The sequence below is a fragment of the Danio rerio genome, chromosome 9 (genome assembly GCF_049306965.1).
Source record: "Danio rerio strain Tuebingen ecotype United States chromosome 9, GRCz12tu, whole genome shotgun sequence".
In the NCBI taxonomy this organism is placed as follows: Eukaryota; Metazoa; Chordata; class Actinopteri; order Cypriniformes; family Danionidae; genus Danio; species Danio rerio.
In genome coordinates this window covers 54700299-54715964 of record NC_133184.1, presented here as the reverse complement: position 1 = coordinate 54715964, position 15666 = coordinate 54700299, and the positions used below count along the sequence as shown (strand labels likewise).

Genomic DNA, 15666 nt, shown 5'->3' with positions numbered 1-15666 from the left:
CCTGACGTCAATCCTATAGAAAATTAGTGGGCGGAGTTGAAAAAGCTTGTGCGAGCAAGACAGCCAACAAATCTGACTCAGTTACAGCAATTCTGTCAGGAGGAATGGGCCAAAATTACTGCCAACTATTGTGAGAAGCTTGTGGAAGGATCCCCAAAACATTTGACCAAAGTTATAAAGTTTAAAAGCAAAGCTGAAAAAATATGAAGGAAATGTGTGTAAACTTTTAATGTCTAGAAATTAGAAAATTCTCAAAACTAAAAATTCTCTCATTATTCTGGCATTTAGCAAATGTAAATGATTTAGGTAATCCTAACAGACCTAAAATAGTACATTTTTAGTATGATTTACCATCAGACATTTTTAAAAATGGGTATGTTACTTTTTAGAGTGCATGTAAACTTCTGGTTTCATATAAATATATAAATTCTGGTGATCTCAAATCTGAAAAATCACCCACAGCTTTATGTATTTACCTAAAATAAAACATTGTATTACCTGTAATGTAATAAAAATGTATGGGGAAATATGGGGAAATGACATTTAAAGTCATGGGAGTTCACTCATCATCATGTTTGCGAAACATGACTGTAGATGGATTTTCTTTTTTATTGTAATTTATTAATCTTCTTAATTCAAATGTTTTACTACTTTTCATCACAGTTTAGATAATTTTACCGTACGACTGTATTACTTTTTTATTTTACAATTTGTTCCTTCAGAAGTTAATTATATTGTTTTTTTTATATTTATTTTAAATCACTTCATATATATATTTGAAGCATAGAATGTGACGAGCATAATTTCAGCACAATCAAAAGTGTGTGTTAGTTCTGCTGCTACTACACTAGTGAGCTGTGCTGGTTTCCTTCAGGTCTTGATTCAGGCTGAGGATCGGGTTCACAGAATCGGTCAGACCAGTAATGTGGACATTCATTACCTGGTGGCCAAAGGCACAGCGGACGATTACCTGTGGTGAGGAGATTACACACACACACACACACACACACACAAACTCGCAGAGTCTCTTGTTTTCCTCAGACTTGCAAAAGCTGCCAGAGGAACATCAAATAATTTCATTTTATTTAGTTTTTAAATGGTTATTATGATACATTAGATGTCACATTATACAGTGGATTTCTAAAAAAGTTAAAAGTAATAATTAAAGTATAATATGTGTAATAAGTGTTTTCATTTAGCTCAGATTATTTTTGCATTAAACATGTAGTGATACCATGGATGTCAAATCAGTTTAAAATGGTTACAATAGTTTCACAGTTCAGTTCAAAATATTTACATATAGATCATTTGACTCTAAATGATGTCAAATTTCCAGAATATTAAGTATTTATATCAAATGATGTTTGCAATTAATTTTAAATAGTTACAACAGTTTCAGATTTTGTTTAAAATAAATGTGTATGAAGCTTAGAATGTCAAATTATAGAATTACAATATCAACTATTCATAATTATCAAAATTAAGATGATTTAAAATTGTTTTATTACTGTATATATGTATATATACATATCTATCTATCTATCTATCTATCTATCTATCTATCTATCTATCTATCATCTATATGTATGTATATATTTATGTTCATATATATGTATGTGTATGTATTTATATATATATATATATATATATGTGTATGTGTATGTATATATGTATGTACATATATATGTATGTGTATGTATTTATATAGATATATGTGTGTATGTATATATGTATGTACAAATATATGTATGTGTATGTATTTATATATATATATGTGTATGTATATATGTATGTACAAATATATGTATGTGTATGTATTTATATATATATATGTGTATGTATATATGTATGTACAAATATATGTATGTGTATGTATTTATATATGTATGTGTATGTATTTATATATATATATGTATTTATATATATATATATATATATTTATATATATATATATATATATATATATATATATATATATATATATATATATATATATATATATATATATATATTAGGGATGCACGATATATCGGATGCTATTTTTAAGATTATCGTTATCAATACGATGTCTAAAATAGGCCGATATCTTTAAGCCAATAAATAACGTAATTGTTGCCGCGCACGCATGGGCGGAACATGTTCAGACTTGTTCATGGATCTCTCCACACACTGATTATTCCTTCAAAGTCTGTCATTTCTTCACGTGGTATTGCTGTGCTTCAATAACTCAGTAAGTAACCATGCTCCTTATCATTGTAGACATGTTTGATTGAGTGCCATTGTGTATTTTGCTTCATATCGCCTCAGGAAAAAATATTACATATGAAAGCCTTTCCTGCTCTGTCTATTTATTGTGTTAGAGATAGCAGGGAGATTTACTTATTACTCCAGGGCCGAGTAATATTAGTTTCGGGGTGAACTCTTTTAGTTGCAGCCGGGGAATGAACGAGGACCCGTGTAACTTGGTCTCATTGCGAAAAAAACGCTCCTTTTTTCTGTCTCTCCCTCTTCGCTTCACACACACACATTCACACACACCAAACTGACAGCATACGTGACGCGCTAAACAAAAACTTTACAGAAGGTTTTTAATCTAATATAATTGTTTGTTATTATCAAGGCGTTGGTTCCCATGTGTTGTTGATGTAAGATTGTAGTCAGTTTGATCGGAATATTCATATGGATTATAACAAGCGTGAGTGCACACACACACACACACACACACACACACATAGATCTGACAGCCTTTACACACACATAGATCTTGAGCCTTCACAGATCAACAGGGGAGAGCCTGGGTGCACCCGTCACTGAATCCAGCATACGGGCCACACGTTCTGTCTTTATATTCTGCTCTTTGTCATAAAGTCATCTGATCAGGTTTGTATCAAAATCTGAGGGCAAATCTGCGCCCTCACAGCGGTTTGTCATAAACTTTTCATCGATCATTTTCCCCGCGATTGACAGCAAGAACGAACACAGAAGCGTTGATGCTAAGTGTTCAAAATAATCTAAAACGCCAAATAGGATGAATTTTTGTCGCATTTTCTAAAATAATACATTCTGTATCTAGCTTTTCACTTGTACGGTGGCTCTGAACTGTCAAAACACCTCTAAAAAAGGCTTTTTCGGACAAGACATATTTGTACACATGTACATTACTGTAACACGCTTTATTCAAGAACATTTGAGCTGGTTTTAGTCCTTAGCTCTTTCATTTTCATTTTGTTTAAAATATATTTAACTTGCTTGTTAATTAAATCCCATTTTGTTATTTAACCTTTTTAATTTTATGCAAGAGTCAATTTGCATGTTAATTTGCTATGAAGAAAAGCAAATAATGTATTTTTTGCATGCTGCTTTGTGGGAAATCGTGAATATAGGTCTATAATCACCTTGCAATTTTTAAACCATAGCTTTTTTGCTTTGAGTATAGGCTGTTCAGTTTAAAAGAGCGGAGTTTCAGCTTTTATGAAGTTTGCTGTATAAAAATAAAACATTTTGAATTATTTATAATTATCGGCCTATATATATCAGCTATCAGCCTCCAAGTCTGAAGAGTTATCGGTATCGGCCAAAAAAATCCATATCGGTGCATCCCTAATATATATATATAAAAGATAAAATAAATCAGTTAATAGAGTAATAGAAATGAGTTATTAAAACTATTATGATTAGAAATGTGTTAAGGAAATCTTTTATTTATATATATATATATATATATATATATATATATATATATATATATATATATATATATATATATATAAAATTATATATATATATATACACACCACACATATTACTATTATTTTTGAAGCTCATTATAGTTAGGTTCCTTAAATTGGTGTTTTTCTTATTAATTATTTAACTGTATTATTTGTCATGTTGTCATGTTTAACTGTTCCCTTATGTTTCTCAGGCCGATGATACAAGCCAAAATGAATGTTCTGGAACAGGTCGGCTTGTCCGAATCCAACATTTCAGAAAATGCAGAATCTGCCAGCTTCCACAGCAGGGTATGTATCAAATTAATGTCTTACGTCTTTACAATTACATGACATGCAAATGTGTTTCCATTGTAGTTCATGCACATTTTTTTGGATTGGATATTGGAATTTAATTGCATCTTCAGCTTTTCTGTGCATCTTGGCATTTCCGTTGTGTTTATTGCAAAATGTGCATAAAAATAGGTGGACAGATAGTTGTGTTCAACCAGCTAAAAACAATGTTTAATTATAACTACAGTCTGCAGAAACACTTTGATTGACATTCTCCCTTTGTAAGTGTCATTAGAGGGGGAAAGCCCCGCCCATTATTGACTATCTCTCCCTCATTAGCATAAACAGCCCTGTGAGAAGTGAGAAGCAGCCGTCCGTCGTTACCCATTAGAGCAGTGGTCAGCAAACTTGTTCCTGGAGGGTCGGTGTCCTGCAGATTTTAGCTCCAACCCTAATCAAACACATCTGAACAAGCTAATCAAGGTCTTACTTGGTATACTTGAAATATCCAGGCAGGTGCGTTGAGGCAAGTTGGAGCTAAACCCTGCAGGGACACCGGCCCTGCTGGACCGAGATTGGTGACCCCTGCATTAGAGTGTTTGAGCTGCTGAAGATAATATCAGCATAGACTAGGAGGATTATAGATGTGGAGTTTTAGATGAACCACAAATGAACAGCGGCAGGAGTCTCTATAGACTGACGCATTCTGACACACACACATTTTCAGTTTTTCACACAGATAATGTTAGTCTTGTTTCGAATCTGCCACTATCCTGACGTACAGCCATCTGTAGCTCCACCCTCTATTTAAAAAAGCACAGTCTCATTTGAATTTAAAGAGATCTAATTTACCTCTTGAATAAAGAGCATAATGGGTCTCCTTTAAAGATGTTGTGTGCTCTTTCAGGATCGTCAGCAGCTCACCATCACTGAGATGTTCCAGAGGTCTTTCGATGAGGACGAGATGCTCGCTTTGATGGATCAGGACCCGTAAGAATGACTGTAAATTACTGTGTATGATAACAATGCTTTATGGAAAACACTCGACTGCTTACTGCACTTGTTCTGGTCAAATGCCTCACATTTGTAAGGGATGAAATCAGTAAATAAAGCCTCAAAATCATTCAAATGAAACTGTTGTCAGCTTGAGCCAAGCAAATCAGCCTCACACCAGGAGTTTAATGTATAAAAACAGACAAAAGTGTTTTGTTTTTTTTCAAGTAAATGATTGATGATAGACTGAAGACGAAGAGTTTAATCTCCTGCTGACTATTGAGGTGCTTCATGTCATCTTCACACTGCTGGAGAACAACAGAAAAACGTCATATTAACAGATCTGACAAGGCAAAACCACAGACAAATCTTCATTATGAACAAAAAGAAAGGTTTAAAGGAAACCACACATTTCACTATTAGTGGTGTAACGAATCACAAATCTCATGGTTCGGATCGCATTATTAAGGTTTTTTTTCTTCACTCGCCTCTGAGTTTTTTTTTCCCTCTCCGCTGTCGCCTCTAGCTTGCATGGTTTGGGATCTGTAGAGCTACCCATCGTTAAATTTGCTCTTCAGTGTTCGGACTCTCAGTAGTGATTTTAAACCACACTGACCTGAGCTAAACTGAGCTGAACTTAAACACTAAAAACTGAACTACCCTGATCCAATCACTATGACCATTTATGTGAAGCTGCTTTGACACAATCTACATTGTAAAAGCGCTATACAAATAAAGCTGAGTTGAATTGAATTGCATTTTAGTCATGGATCAAACCATTTTTCAGATCAGCCAAAAAAAGGGAGGAGACAAATGTCAATTGCTTTCCATTTCTTACAAAAACAGCACCTTGACTCTTTTAGTTTTAACAAACAGAACTTATAAGCTGTAATTTTGTTACAAATAAAATTAATAAACAATCAGCTGAATAAAAATAAACTGTCAAATATTCAGTGCTGTGAAAAATTCACTGTTATAACTATTGTTGCTGATAAAATATATTATAACCATTTCTACAACCCATACCTATCTATAGTCTCATTTTCAATAAATGATTCAGTTTCCACTCATAAAACTTAATGTTTCACTGCTTGATGATCATTGTTGAAGAATTATTCAGTGGCATATTTCTGATGCTGGTTGTCGTCACCTATTGATGAAATAATGTAATTGCTGCCTACAACTTTCATTTTAAAGCATTAAAGGTGCAGTAGGTGATTGTCTCCAGAAGCATTTTTCGTTGAGCTGGTTGAAAGTCTCTTCACAATCTAATAGTAATGATTAAAGTAAATGATCTGAATGTGTTTATATGTATTTTTATATTCTGGGTAAGGCATAAAACTAAAAAATTTTCATCCAATTAAATAAAGTCGGGCCGACATCTGTCATAACTCCGATAAGTAGCCCAATCTGTCTGTCAGCAAATGCAGATTTGAACAACTGCGCAGCCTTTTGTACGCAGCTCCGCCGACCGCCGAGCGTTCACGAGAGAGAGCACGTGCGTGATCGGTAAAAACCTGCTGAATCAAAACTTTTTAAAAACCTGAATCAATATTGGAGTTAGTTTTGTACGCTGGAGAAAGGATGACACCATGTCTGAAGGATTTCTCTTAGTAATGTTCTGTTTTAAAACTGTTTTAGCCTCACGCAAAGCTGATGTAACGTTAGATGTTGTTGTCACAAATGGGTTATATCTGCACAGAAGATTGATAAGACGATTGTAAGTTTCATAAGAGACCTTTTACAGCATCGATAATGTAGATTTTAATTAGTTTAACAACAAAACACAAGTAAATACTGCTGTTCCGCTTAGTCTCTCCCTATATTGTTTACCATGCAACTCTAATATTTACTCTGAAATCGCATGTCAGTTTTGGTTGCACGCCACCAGACAAGCACTAGTCTCTTCCAACACATGAGAGAGGGTTCTTATGCCGTGCACGTGTTTCAGGAGGCGTGGCTCTAGACGGCAGGGGAGGGACTGTGATTCAGAAGCTGCGTCCCAAATGGCACACTATACACTATGCACTCATGCACTATGTACTTATGCACTTACACACTCACTCAACAGGATAGTATATGTATGTAGTGTCGTCCCAAATGGCACACTAATGTTTTTTTTACTAAGCGGAAATTCAAACCGTTTCCCTGATGACGTTTGACGGTTGCCAAATCATTGAAGTAAACGGCCGAATTATCAAATAATACCTGCCGTGAGTATTGCCGCAATCACCATCGGGAGGCGCTATAATCACTCTCATAAAAGAATTTTGCTTTCACCATCCAAATTAAATAAATTTATTCAACATGTGCGTCCGATAGCTCCGCCCCTTCCGCTACGTAAGCAAACCTGCGGTCGTTGAGTGCGTGAAGTGTCCAACATTACACACTTCATTTTAGCGGCTGAATGAGTGCATCATCCGGGTAATTAAAGTGCACTTATTAATTTTAGAGTTTTCAGTGTGAACACACTACTTACACTATTTATACTACAAAATGGCGTAGAATAGTGCATAAGTATGTGATTTGGGACGCAGCTCTCGATTTATGCTAAGCAGTTAGCATTGTGGAAGATCACCTACTGCACCTTTAAGTTAAAACCATATGATGGTGATTTTAATCTTTACCATAAACATCAGTGGTTATATCTAAACCATCAACTGTTCTCCCAGTACTTCTGGGTTATTTGACTATTTGTAATTTTATAACTCACTCAAAAGACTAAAGACTGAGTCTCTTTCTTAATTTTTGCGTTTTTCAAACACAGATTATAATTTAAATTCGATTTGAAGCAATATAAACATGCAAATCAGCATCATTTATAATCCATGTTGTGTGGGTGTTCAGAACTTGTTTTTTTAATGATTAACCGTGCAGCTTACACTGAATGCATTAATGCAGGCTAAACAAGTAGTGACAGAAAACACCTTTAATAACCTAAGAAACCCACCACATCCCCAATAACCCACCACAACTTCTTCCATCATCCTTATATTTTACAGGAAAGCCTAAATGCTTTAATTCATGTGATTTAAATTATGAAAGAGGCGATCTCTTTGCGATCATTACAAATTTAGGATTAATCTTCAAGTAAAAAATAAAATGTGCTGGATAAGTTGGCGGTTCATTCCACTGTGGTGACCCCAAATTAATAAAGGGACTAAGCTGAAAATTAAATGAATGAATGAATGTCAAGTGTTTGACAATCTGACTCGACTGTACTAATGAATAGTAGTTTGTTAAGTTTTGATAGTTTTTTAAAGTTTTCGTTTTTAAAAAACATGTTTAATTGTATACATGGTCTTGCTCCTAAAGTAGTCTGTGAGTTAATAAATAAATTCAGTAGTGATGGGGCGAAGACTAGAGGGGCAGTAAGTGGGAATTGTAGAATCCGCAGATGCAGAACCGCTGTGGGTCAGTCATCCTTTTCAGTAAAAGGTTCACATCTATGGAATGCCATGCCTGTTCATTTAAAGTTACAATCAGAACTCCCAGTTTTTTCTGTAAAGCTGAAAGAATGGTTGAAATCTTTACAGCAATGTGAACATTAAGCATTATTCTTTCAGGTTGGTCCCATTTACATTTCTCTTTATCCATATGGATTGCATCTTATGTTTATGGCTCTGTAAATATTGTACATGTTTGCTGTATTGTGTTTTATTCTTGCCGGTTTATTATTATTATTATTATTATTATTATTTATTTATTTGTTTTTTTTTAATGTAAAGCCTAACCAGGGACGAGAGCTGCAAATTAGCTTTATGCTATATACCCTATGTACACAACATCGGTTATCTTTGTATAACAATGTCAAGTTTATTGTCCCTGTAAAATAAACAAGCAAATAAAAAATAAAAAATAGTAACACAGATTTTCATCTATGACAAAAGACAAAGACAAACATTTAGTGAAATATGTACAGTAACGCACTAAGACATACAAGTTCTGATTAATCATTCACATTGGGATACAACTGCCAACAGCAACATATTTCTTTGTATATATTTATCGATTGAGGGGCATTTTGTGTACATTACCAATATATAATGTAACGTATATTGTCTATATTAAATGTTTTGATGTAAAAGTAATAATCATCTTATCTCACCTTGTTTGACAGATGACTGTGCAGCTTTCACAAACTGGGCGATTCTCCTGAAACACAGAAGACAAACATTTAGTGAAATATGTACAGTAAAAGCTGAAATAAACTTTATTTATCATTTCTGTTTATAGCTTGTGACTTTGTGTGATTGAATGTTTCTCATGAATGTTTGTCTAAAACAGGGATCACCAAACTTGTTCCTGGAGGGCCGGTGTCCTGCAGATTTTAGCTCCAACCCTAATCAAACACACCTGAACAAGCTAATCAAGGTTTTACTAGGTATACCTGAAACATCCAGGCAGGTGTGTTGAGGTAAGTTGGAGCTAAACCCTGCAGGGAAACCGGCCCTCCAGGACTAGGATTGGTGACCCCTGGTCTAAAAGATGACTGATTCTTAAAGGTGCTGTATGTAAGTGTTTGACACTAAAGCACAAAAACACCATAATATGTTTGCAGACATTTGAGAAACATGCTGAGTGAACATTCTTGTTTATCTGGAAAACAGTGCTGAAGTCAGATATTCTGCTTTGAACATGTGCGTTACATGCCGGAATGGCTGTCTTTGTTTTGGTTCTTTTTTTTTTTTTTTTAATTCTTTGTTTATTAACTTTGATGAACATACAAACGTAAACAAAAAAGGGCAAAGACAAATGTATCAGTAGACAAGTATAGCAGCAAAAGGCAAATAGAGAATTTTTTTTATTTAAATAATAATAATAATAATAAAGAAATAAATAAACATACAAACAAAATACAAAAAAAAAAAAAAACAATACACAGAGTTATGCCGTGGTTAAGGTCACACATATTGTGAAAATACATCAGATGTGTTCATAGAGATTATTAGAGGCATCCATATTTTTTGAAAGGCATCCTCTTTGTTTTTTAAGTAGTATGTATATTGTTCCAAGAGCATTGTTTCATTCAAGAGTTTTATGAACAGTTCAAATGTTGGAGGTTTTTGTTGGTTCCAGTTGAGCAAAATGCTTTTTTTTTTGCTAGATAGGAGATGATGCCGAGTCTCTTTATAGAAATAGGATCAAATGACTTGTTCAGTTCTGTACCAAAGAGGTATACATTTACATTTAGCAGACGCTTTTATCCAAAGCGACTTACAAATGAGGACAAGGAAGCAATTTACACAACTAAGAGCAACAATGAATAAGTGCTATAGGCAAGTTTCAGGTCTGTAAAGTCTAAGAAGGGAAGTATTAGTATATATATATATATATATATATATATATATATATATATATATATATATATTTATATATATATATATATATATATATATTTATATATATATATATATATATATATATATATATATATATATATATATTTTTTTTTTTTTTTTTTTTTTTGGGTACAGTTAGTGTGATATTCAGAGAGGCAATTGCAGATTAGGAAGTGAATTGGAGACTAAATAGTTGAGTTTTTAGTCGTTTCTTGAAAGTAGCGAGTGACTCTGCTGTTCTGATGCAGTTAGGGAGTTCATTCCATATAGTGTTGGTGTGTTGTCCAATGGAACTTGCAAAGCTTTGGCTGTAAAGTCCTGTATGTTTTGGTTCTTTTAAGCCACCCACTGCCAGTTTAGCCAATTATACTTCAGCACCTGGGTTGCCTTGGTGGGAAAAAAAGCGTATTTGATTCATTCATTCATTCAGAAAGGCTCTCAAAGTGGGTATTCACGACCTAAATGCGACCTTCAGTGGACAGTGGCAGACTCTGAAACGAGGCGCAGATTCAGAGTTCCACATAAGGTTATTAATTAGCAAATATTATAAATATTACAAATGTAAACATTAGCTGAGCAGGTTACATTGTAACCCCGTGTCCTAACAACACTATAGGTGACGAGATTTGCTGTGATAAGCAGTTTGGCTGTTTAAACCAGATAAAACACGACAGAAATGTAAATACAGCCATTCAGAAGCACAGAATATGCACTCGCTGCACTCCAGTAAAATGTTTATAATCTAATCAATACATGATAAACCTTAACATTATTAAATGTAGATGCTGAATCACTAGCTATGTTTCCATCCAAAAATGCGAATAAACTTTATGCGCAAAACTGGATTATCGCATAAAAGTTGTGTGAATGAAGCAGCGTTTCCATCCAACGAGTCAAAGCGAACAAAATCGTCACTTCCTGATTAACTGGCGGCAAATATCAACAGTAAAAACTGCATTTGCTGCAGTAGGAGAAGCTGCATCAATCTTTTTTCTAAATGAATGCGCCTCAGAAGACAATCCTGACAAGCAGTGAGCGCGCGGTGGCGTTTGAAGGCGTCAGAGGCGGAGCACAGGCGCTCTTGATTCTGGAGGTCATTAATAATATAATAACATTAATACTGAAATGGTAAGGTGTTTTATAATGACCAAAACAACATTTCAGATGTTTTATAATGTGCTCAGCCTGACGTTTTGTCCATTCACACACATTTTAAGCATCACATGATCTCTTTTAACAAAATCACATGACCTTTTTTAATGCGCATGCTGGAGTTTGTGCGGTAAAAGTGTTTCCATCGCAGTTTTGTTCCATCTAATCGAATAAAAAGTTTATCCTACCCAGTTAGGCGCATACGTTTTTTTATGCGCATTTTCAAAATGTATGCGCATCATGGCGTTTCCATCAACTGTTTTTTTTTTTATGTGCATTTGCAAAATGCGCATAAACTAGGTGGATGGAAACATAGCTACTGATATGTTTGGCAACCTGTGTTTGCATGTTTTGAACAAGGCGTGCAATCCCTAGTTCAACCATTGGGTGTCAAACTTACATACTGCACCTTTAAGACAGGCGTAATAACGGACTACAGAACTGAAATTAGTAAATAAGTAAATGTTAACGCACTAAGACATACAAGTTCTGATTAATCATTCACATTGGGATACAAATGCCAACAGCAACATATTTCTTTGTATATATTTATCGATTGAGGGACATTTTGTGTACATTACCAATATATAATGTAACGTATATTGTCTATATTAAATGTTGTGCACACTCGCTGGCCATTTTATTAGGGACAGCTGTCCAACTGCTCATTAACGCAAATTTCTAATCAGCCAGTCACATGGCAGCAACTCAATGCATGAGCATCAGAAAGGGAAAGAAAGTTGATATAAGTAACTTTGAACGTGGCATGGTTGTTGCTGCCAGACGGCTTGGTCTGAGTATTTCAGAAACTGCTGATCTACTGGGATTTTCACGCACAACCATCTCTAGGGTTTACAGGGTTTACTGACCATGTCCATCCCTTTATGACCACAGTGTACTCATCTTCTCATGGCTACTTTCAGCAGGATAACACACCATGTCATAAAGCGTGAATCATCTCAGACTGGTTTCTTGAACATGACAATGAGTTCACTGTACTTAAATGGCCTCCACAGTCAGCAGAGCTCAATCCAATAGAGCATTTTTGGGATGTGGTGGAACGGGAAATTCACATCATGGATGTGCAGCCGACAAATCTGCAGCAACTGCGTGATGCTATCAAGTCAATATGGAGCAAAATCTCAGAGGAATATTTCCAGTATCTTGTTGAATCTATGCCATGAAAGATTAAGGCAGATATGAAGGCAAAAGGGGGTCCAACCCGGTACTAGTAAACTAGTACTCTGCCAGTGAGAGTATCAAATGAACAGCAAAATGAGAAGAAACAGGCAGGCAATGTCAGATATCAGAAAGCATTTGATTGATCAGAAGATTGGATGAGAAACTGAGGTATGAGGTGACATCAAATAAATAATTTCATCATCATCATTTATATCTGTTTATATTTTCTAATGTTGTCACTGTTTTGGAGCACACTAGCTAATAGATATCCTTAAAACTAACGGAGTGATACTAATATATTTATATGCTAATTTCATTAACATTTGAATGAGAGACCTGTGTCCGGCTGGCTGGATTCCGGCGTCTCGAGGGCTTCAGTCTGGTCTGTAGATGCTGCGTGACTCTCTGTCATCTCGAGGTTCATTTCTTCAGCACCATCTGCATAATGGAGATTAGCAGTAAGTTATGTTTTTGTGTTTGCACAGTTACCAAGTTAATTAATCACTACTGTATTTAAAAATGCAGTAGATGATCTGCCTAAATGCTATCTGTTAGCATAATATCTTTAAAACACAATCCCTGCCGTCTAAAGTCACATCTCCTGATATCAGGCATCTTAAAGATGACGGTAGACAGCCCACTAGATCATGTCAGTCGCCAGTTAGAAAACTTTATATTACTTTATAATGCTACAATTTCCAACAATAGACTGTATTATATCTACGTTTCAGTTGTGTAGCAATCAGAACTTGTCATGATGTGCAATATTAAATGCAAGAATGGATCGCTGGTCATTTGGTAAACCCTAAAATAAAGAGCATTTCATCTCAGATCACCATACTCTTAATGTTTACTCACTTCTTTATTTGTTTAATATTTGAATATGCAATGATATCTCAAAGTGATGTGTATAAATAAACCCTCAGTGATGAACCTGTAGTGTCCGGCTCGGTCTCGTTCCTCAAGTCACCGAATGAAGGAGATCTTGAAGATTGTAGATTTTTGAGCTCTGCAAAACTCTCCTCTGTTTCTGTAGACAGCAGGACGTTCATTGTTAGACATTAGTGTTAAATACGAGTCATTTTCAATCAAATAAACCAGGCTTATTTAAATCAAGAATACACTGATGACAAATTTAAAGCCTAGAAATATGGATTTATTGTCTAATAAATAACTGATAAATAATTTGCCGGCAGCTAGCTCTCTGCAACTCTGGCACCTGAAGCTAGGTTGCTGTTGGAAGTACTGTTAGTGAGGCCAGCAGGGGGTGCTCAACTTATGGTCTGTGTGGGTCCTGACGCCCCAGTATAGTGATGGGGACTCTATACTGCTCAGTAAATACTGCTCTTTCGGATGAGACGTTAAACCGAGGTCCCGACTCTCTATGGTCATTAAAAATCCCAGGATGTCCTTCAAAAAAGAGAAGGGATTTAACCCAAGCATCCATACATTTTAACTCTCCCGTTTTTTCCTGGGATTCTCTCGTATTTTACTGTTCTATCCCGCTACCATCCCGCAAAAGGTGTTTTCCCATATTTCTCCCGTATTTTCAGTCTTTCTCTGAACAGCCGAGCCTTCCTATACGCAACCCATACCGCCGAACCACCTGGGGTCGCCCCTTGCTCTAAAACATGAGTCTTCTGTGCTTTTGCTTTGTTTAGGAATGAAAACACTTATGAATAAATATTAAAATGGTGCGATTCAACTTCCTTTTGATTACAGGTGCCGTCGCCCATCCTATACAATCCTCAAAACAGTCATATAATGGTGCATGACTGTCAGCTGACGCGCTCCATAGTGATAAACAGACGCTGTTTCCCAAACGGATTCTATACCCGCGATTTGAAGCGGAGAGAAAGTCTGGCTTTTGGGTGCGGGTTTAAACAGACATACACACATAATTAATAATAATAACATAAAAGGATGTCGATCTTGGTGGGTTTTTCCCCCCAAACACAGCTAATTTCATCTTAAATGAGCATAAAAAGTTAGAAAAGCAGTCGAATGTTTTCATTATAATGTTAGATGTGTGCATTTTTAAAGTGACACCTCTTATTTAATGTAAATTAAAAAAAATCTTAATAAATGAGAGATTCATTCGTTGCTCTTTAATCAGAATTTGTAAGTTATACAATGGAGAAACGGCAAATGCTTGATTCTATTTCAATATAATAGCTATTAATTTTAATAAGCTGAACTGTTTGCTAATGTATTTGCTGCTAATGTAAATATTTATTTTTCTTTTGTTAATAATAATAATTTTAAAACATATTACCGACCGATTAACTGTTTATTTACAATGAAACAGCTCCAAATGAACATACAACGGGTGGGGGGGGGTGTTAGGGGAATCCCTTATTATGGTGGGCATATCCCTTATTTTCACATCCCAATGTTGACATGTATGGGCATCCTGACCCAATTTGCCCACTGGCCTGTCCATCATGGCCTCCTAACCATCCCCATATCATAACTGGCTTCATCACTCTGTCTCCTCTCCACCAATCAGCTGGTGTGTGGTGTGGGGTCTGGTGCAATATGGCTGCCATCATGTCATCCAGGTGGATGCTGCACACTGGTGGTGGATCAGGAGATTCCCCCCAATGTGTAAAGCGCTTTGAATGCCCAAAAATGCGCTATGTAATTGTAAGGAATTATTAATTGAGATAATTATAATTGCCGGTACTTCGGATCATTTTGGAAGGGCACTTTCTATCCAAGACTAAACAGGGCATGTGCACTGCACGGGTTGAGCCCTATGTGTGCACGTGCCTGTTTGACTAGATATTCTTCAAGACACTAGTATTCAGCTTTGTGACATTTAAAGGCTTAACTAGGATAATTTGGCAAGTTAGGGTAAGTCATTGTATAACAGTGGTTTGTTTTGTAGACAATCTAAAACAAATGTTGCTAAGGGGGCTAATAATATTGACCTTAAATTGGCTTTAAAACATTAGGAACTGCTTTTTTCCTAGCCGAAATAAAACAAAAAAGGC

General features: G+C 35.4%; 2 protein-coding genes across 13 annotated transcripts in view; one reads left to right on the top strand and one right to left on the bottom strand.

The window, feature by feature from the left end:
* smarcal1 (SWI/SNF related, matrix associated, actin dependent regulator of chromatin, subfamily a-like 1) overlaps window positions 1-9225 on the top strand; it is a 49313-nt gene extending 40088 nt beyond the window's left edge. The window contains exons 16-19 of one of the 4 annotated variants that reach the window (XM_073912000.1): window positions 875-975; window positions 3923-4019; window positions 4909-4991; window positions 9115-9225. In XM_073912000.1, the coding sequence (XP_073768101.1) occupies window positions 875-975; window positions 3923-4019; window positions 4909-4991; window positions 9115-9118 (285 nt within the window). In that variant the 3' untranslated portion in view covers window positions 9119-9225. 4 annotated transcript variants of the gene reach the window in all.
* nme9 (NME/NM23 family member 9) overlaps window positions 1-15666 on the bottom strand; it is a 462322-nt gene that overhangs the window by 421482 nt on the left and 25174 nt on the right. For 3 of the 9 annotated variants that reach the window (XR_012384843.1, XM_021478588.3, XM_073911448.1), the window contains 4 exons: window positions 13605-13700; window positions 13007-13108; window positions 9103-9149; window positions 5009-5299 (listed from right to left, as the gene is read on the bottom strand). Coding sequence is in view for 6 of the 9 variants with exons in the window: in XM_021478588.3 (XP_021334263.1) it covers window positions 9130-9149; window positions 13007-13108; window positions 13605-13700 (218 nt within the window). In the remaining 3 variants the exon portion in view is untranslated. Of the gene's footprint in view, window positions 1-5008; window positions 5303-8713; window positions 8820-9102; window positions 9150-13006; window positions 13109-13604; window positions 13701-15666 lie in introns of those variants that run through there. The other 6 variants (XM_021478587.3, XM_073911447.1, XR_012384842.1 and 3 more) reach the window with 5 other exon arrangements.